At 41.2% G+C, this 5,280-nt stretch overlaps 1 protein-coding gene across 1 annotated transcript in view; it reads left to right on the top strand.

The window, feature by feature from the left end:
• The window catches only part of LOC101853952 (FMRFamide receptor), a 5,987-nt gene extending 3,167 nt beyond the window's left edge, over positions 1 to 2,820 (top strand). The window contains exons 4-6 of the mRNA XM_013085105.2: positions 841 to 1,006; positions 1,770 to 1,943; positions 2,590 to 2,820. Of these exons, the coding sequence (XP_012940559.1) occupies positions 841 to 1,006; positions 1,770 to 1,943; positions 2,590 to 2,820 (571 nt within the window). The remainder of the gene's footprint in view (positions 1 to 840; positions 1,007 to 1,769; positions 1,944 to 2,589) is intronic.
• The last annotated feature ends 2,460 nt before the right edge of the window (positions 2,821 to 5,280 follow it).

Raw genomic sequence — 5,280 nt, forward strand, 5'->3', positions numbered from 1 at the left:
ACACACACACACACACACACCCCCCCCCACACACACATACATACACACATACACACACACATACATACACACACACATACACACACGCACGCACGCACGCACGCACGCGCGCAATATTGGTCAATTTGGTGGTGAAAAAAATAAGACAAACAGACAAGAACAACAGAGGGAAAATAAAGAAGTGGGACCTATCTGTGACACCCTCTAACCACCTGCACTAATCAAACAGCATAATTTCTGGATTTAAATTCCAAGGTGACTAGATCGTCCCTCTAGGAATCTTGGAATCGTTTTCTCTCCGACCTGGTGTTTTGTCTACAGGTCAAAGTCTGTAGTCAAGACACAAAACCGTCAGATGTGGATAAATGGATTCGCTTATGAAACGTTCATTCGATCACCGAGCAGGGAAGTTTGTTTCGATAGATGGTCCCTGACCATCTGCAGGAATATTATCTCACTCAGTCCAGTTTGGCTCAGGCAAGCAGGGTCAAAGCAACACGCTTCCTAATTGATCTAAATTGTGTCAATGGACGCGTAAAACATTCACATTTACACGTACTACTCATTATTATTATTATTATTATTATTATTATTATTATCATCATCATCATCATCATCATCATCATCATCATCATTATTTTATTCTATTTTTTGGTTTTGGGACGTGAGTTTTATTCATTCATTTTAAAATTTATTCATTTATTACTTTATAAAACAACAACATAAGCTTGAAGAGGCTGCCAAAACTAAAAGAATAACAGCAACCGACCGATATAATTGTCATAATTTCCCATCAAAGACCAACAGTGTTCATCCAACAACTGTATTTCTCTTCCGTAGCCCTGTGATGGACAGAGCTGAGAACGAGACTGGCCCGGCGTTCAGGGAAACGGACTTCCAGAAAGGTTCTAGTGGTCAGTTCTACGAGTTCTGGATTCACTGTATCATCCTGACGGTTGTACCATGGGTCACCGTGTTCTCTCTCAACATTATGATCATCTGGAAGGTAAGCAACTGGCTAGCTACTCTTTTCAATGCCGCTACCTTAGAATTACATACAGAGTTTTGTCTGACATTTTTGGCCGTTTTGAGTTACGGAGACCATGAGGTCAGAAACCAAATGTACTATCTGCTCTATCATAATAGTAAGATTATTCGGAGTCCTTATCTAGATATTCAAAGAATTTTTCGAAAACGTTTGACATGTAGTGTGTAACGCAAACTTTTGTAACGTCAAATTTCTCAAAACTGGGTACTGACCAGATAGAACTTTATAATTCTGAGGTAGTGATCTGTCACGACACGGTGTAATCAGGTGCTCACCAGTTTGGGGCGCTCGAAGTTATTGGTGGTAGCATTTTAAAGCTTATTAATTTGTCTTGCTTTTGATTTGTGTTTCTTTAAGCATTCATTTATCATGAACAGAAGTGGGGATGACGTAAAACAGTAATTTTCTTATGGGAAGGAGTTCCAATTCTTATTGGGGCATGGAAAGAAAACGTGTAAACTATACAGACATATGTTATAACTGTGACAATATAAACCGCCGCTATGGTGTAGCAGCCAGGGCGCTTTGCTGCTGCTCACAGAAGATCAAGTTCGATTCTCGAGGTGACAGAAATTGTTTTATTGAGTACATCGGTCTTCCTGCTGTGATGTTGACATTGGCAGACAAAGCGGTCGTAATCCCACCACAAAAAATCTAAATTGTGTCGATAGGGGCGCCAAAAAGCTACATTAATTAAAAATGACAATAATATAACCTCCAGCTGACGCGATCCAACAAGAAAATGGCGGCCAAGAAGACAGCTGCGGCGGCGCAGAAGAGCAAGCAGTCCGAGAACCAGATCACACGGCTGCTCCTCACCGTTACCTTCACGTACCTGTTCTTCAACGGCCTGCATTGTGTGGTCCAGTGTTTCTACATGCAGCGACCGCCATGGGTAAGTCATCTTTTCCATTGTTGCGTTTTTACGCCCTCACCAACTCAGTTCAAATTAATCATTAAGGAGACAGGCTTCTGACCCTGCCTGTTAGGGCCAGCCCAGGCTGAGAGAGAAACAGCATCCCAGTAAAACAACTGAGATGGTCGATACAAATTTTTCCCCATTCGGGCATCGAACCCGGATCTCCTGAGTACGACAACAAGACGCTTAATCATACGTCACAGACACCAGTCCGTGGATGAGCGTAAGGCGTGCATGACACAATACATGCGTGGAATTGTCTGTAGATTTGACGCCCTTTGCAACCTTGTTAAGTTTTTCATTTAAGAGACCCGACCTCCCAATTTAACGTCCATCTCAGAAGGGCCGGGCAAAAAGGAAAAATTAATATAAAATACCTTTCCTACTTCCTAAGGACTCACCATCGGACTGAGCTGAGCCTCGAACCCTCAAACACTCGAACTTGTATTCTCGTGAAGAAGAAGAAGAAGAAAAAGAAGAAGAAAAAGAAGAAGAAGAATAATAAGAAGAAAAAGAAGAAGAAGAATAATAAGAAGAAAAAGAAGAAGAAGAAGAAGAAGAAGAAGAAGAAGAAGAAGAAGAAGAAGAAGAAATCGCTTATTTGTAAACATCCCTACCCCAGGCCAACATGAATCACGTATCCACGGCGTACTCGTGCTCCAAGACAGGGATCGTGATCTACGCGTCCACCAACTTCCTCCTCTACTGTCTCTCTGGACGCCGCTTCCGCCAGGAGCTGGCCACCATGCTGGGCTGTGCCAGTATGGACACAGGACAGCTGTCCGGACACACTGACCACTCGTCCTCCAAGTGCTCCACATTGACCTCGACCACCACAAGCACGGGATACTGATCACGTTCAGGAAGTCTGTCCTTTATAATAATTGTAATCGTTATTGTGTACGTCAAACCCCCCGTCGACACTATTAATAACATGTAGGAGGCGTGAAGCTTCAACCCTGCCTGTCATGGGCAGCACAGGATGAGAGGGACACAACGTCCAAGCAGAAAGACGGAGCTACTAGATGAAAATTCTCCCCATTCGGGAATCGAACTCACGTGTTCTTCGTAACCGCTACGCCACAGACGCTAGTCTACTCTGTCATTTGAAAGAGCAGTAAACAAAACAAACCACAAAAAACAACAAACCAACCACCTCAACCAAACAATCCCCCAACCCCCCCCCCCCTCCACAAACATATAAAAATGATCTTCTTGGTGTTTTTAGCTCTTGTCTGAAATAAGACAGCCTTCTTGCCATTTTGCGTGCCTGGGTTGTTCTGGTTCCAAGCCAGGTTTCTATGTCTAGTTGTCATCTTCTGTTCTTCTATGGGGGGTCTCTCCCTTCCTCTGTTTCCGTCTACCTTTACTTTCAGAATATGTTTCTGGAGTGAATCACGGCATCTGATAAGCCCAAAGTATTTCACTTCAATTTCATTCTGGAAGGTGCTGGCTTAAAAAACCACCCTATTCTTAGTATTAATTTCTTCTTTCTTTATTTTCTGTCTCCACGATATTATTGAAGTTCTTCAATAGCATTTCATTTCGAAAGCTGTAATCTTTTTTCCTCCATCTTATTCACTACGGGTAGGTGCTTCACATCCTTAACTTGCAGTAAGGAATATTATACTTCATTTTTGTATCTTTGCATTGTCTTTTCTAGATGGAAGTAATCTTTACGAGTTTTGATGTTGTGATTTCAATTCCCCGTTCAATTTCTATGGTTGTTTTCCCATATGCCTCTATCTTGGCACAGAGATATTATATTAACACCCCCCCCCCACTCTTTCTTTTTCTTCCTCATCAATATTCTTAATATAGGCTCTTCTTTGCATGTGTCTATGTCCATGATTTTGGTTTTTGTTACACTTGAGAGTATCCAAGTGGAGAAATGAAAGGAGAATCATGATTACTGATGCCTGATATATGTAATTATCCTTTCCTGTCGCCCTATTCTTTGACAACTTTGATTAAATTATCTAGTTCTCTTGGTGTTGTGGCAAAGAATGCATTTCTGTCTGCATCTTAAGTCTTGTATTAAATGTATTCCTTGTATTGTTGGCTTGTCATATTCATCTCTTTAAAAAAAATCTTGCTCCAGTTCCCGAATTATTCCCTTTGTGTATAATGTTAAAGTGATTTGTGGGAAAGTGTGCGTCCTTGTCTCACTCATTTTGTAAAAGGAAACCATTCTGATGTTCTGCATTCAAGCTGTACTGTCGAGTGTGTCTTTCATAAAGTAATTTTATCATTTCAGTCAGTTTTGGATGAAAGTTCATTTCTTGCAGAGTTTGCCACATCATTTATTTGATGGTTTACATAAATCAAATGCTTTTGAATAAGCGATCAAACGTGAGTGCAAAGTGGCATCAACGTCCAGATACTTCTAAATGATAATAAGATTTAAAGACTGAATTAAGATGGCCCCTTGTTCCTATGTTCGTTCTAAATCCTGACGATGTCTTTTTTCCATCCTCTTCTAACTTGATTTCAATTCTTTGCAGAATAAATATGCAACATTTTGTTTGCTTGACTAATCAGAGATTATTGTTCTGTAGTTGGGGCATAGTTGCAGCTCGCTTTTCTTTGGTTAAGATCTTAACCCTCCTACCCCCCACCTCTCTTACTCCCCCCTCAATCTGTCTTTCTCTCTCTCTGCCTGTCTGTCTGTCTGTCTCTCAATCTCCCCCTCTCTGTCTATCTCTGTACCTCTCATCCCCCCCTCTCTCTCTCTTTCTCTCTCTCTCTCTCTCTCTCTCTCTCTCTCTCTCTCTCTCTCTCTCTCTCTCTCTCTCTCTTTCATCCCTCACTATTTGAAGACAAAAAGTAAAAGCAAAGACGTTGGTTCAATTCCCATGTGTGGAGGTTTTCAATTAAGTTATTTTCGTCTGTCTGCTGGGACATTGTCTTCCTCTCAGCCCGGATTGGACCTGATAGGCAGGATGGGGCAGCTCGCTAGCCAAATACAATACATGTAATGTATTTTTGTGTCGATCTGGGCGTAAAAACTTCTGCAATTAATAATAAAGAAATACAGTTTACCAATGGCGTCCTCGTAATTAATTGTGTCGACCTAAAGGTGAATGGAAAGTACAATGTATAATAAAATCGTAACTGTTGTGCTACTGTGCTGTTACTTCAAGGAGGTTGTAAATAAATAATGTAATATGTGTCACGACGCTGTACGTGGAATCAGGCGCTGGTCAATTTTCGGGCCTATGGAGTTATTGGTATAATCTTAAAGCCTGCTGATTTACTTTGCTTTTGAGGAAATTTCTTACCGTATCCATCTTGAAAAGAAGTGGATACATTT

This window comes from Aplysia californica, unplaced genomic scaffold (assembly GCF_000002075.1).
Source record: "Aplysia californica isolate F4 #8 unplaced genomic scaffold, AplCal3.0 scaffold00345, whole genome shotgun sequence".
In the NCBI taxonomy this organism is placed as follows: Eukaryota; Metazoa; Mollusca; class Gastropoda; order Aplysiida; family Aplysiidae; genus Aplysia; species Aplysia californica.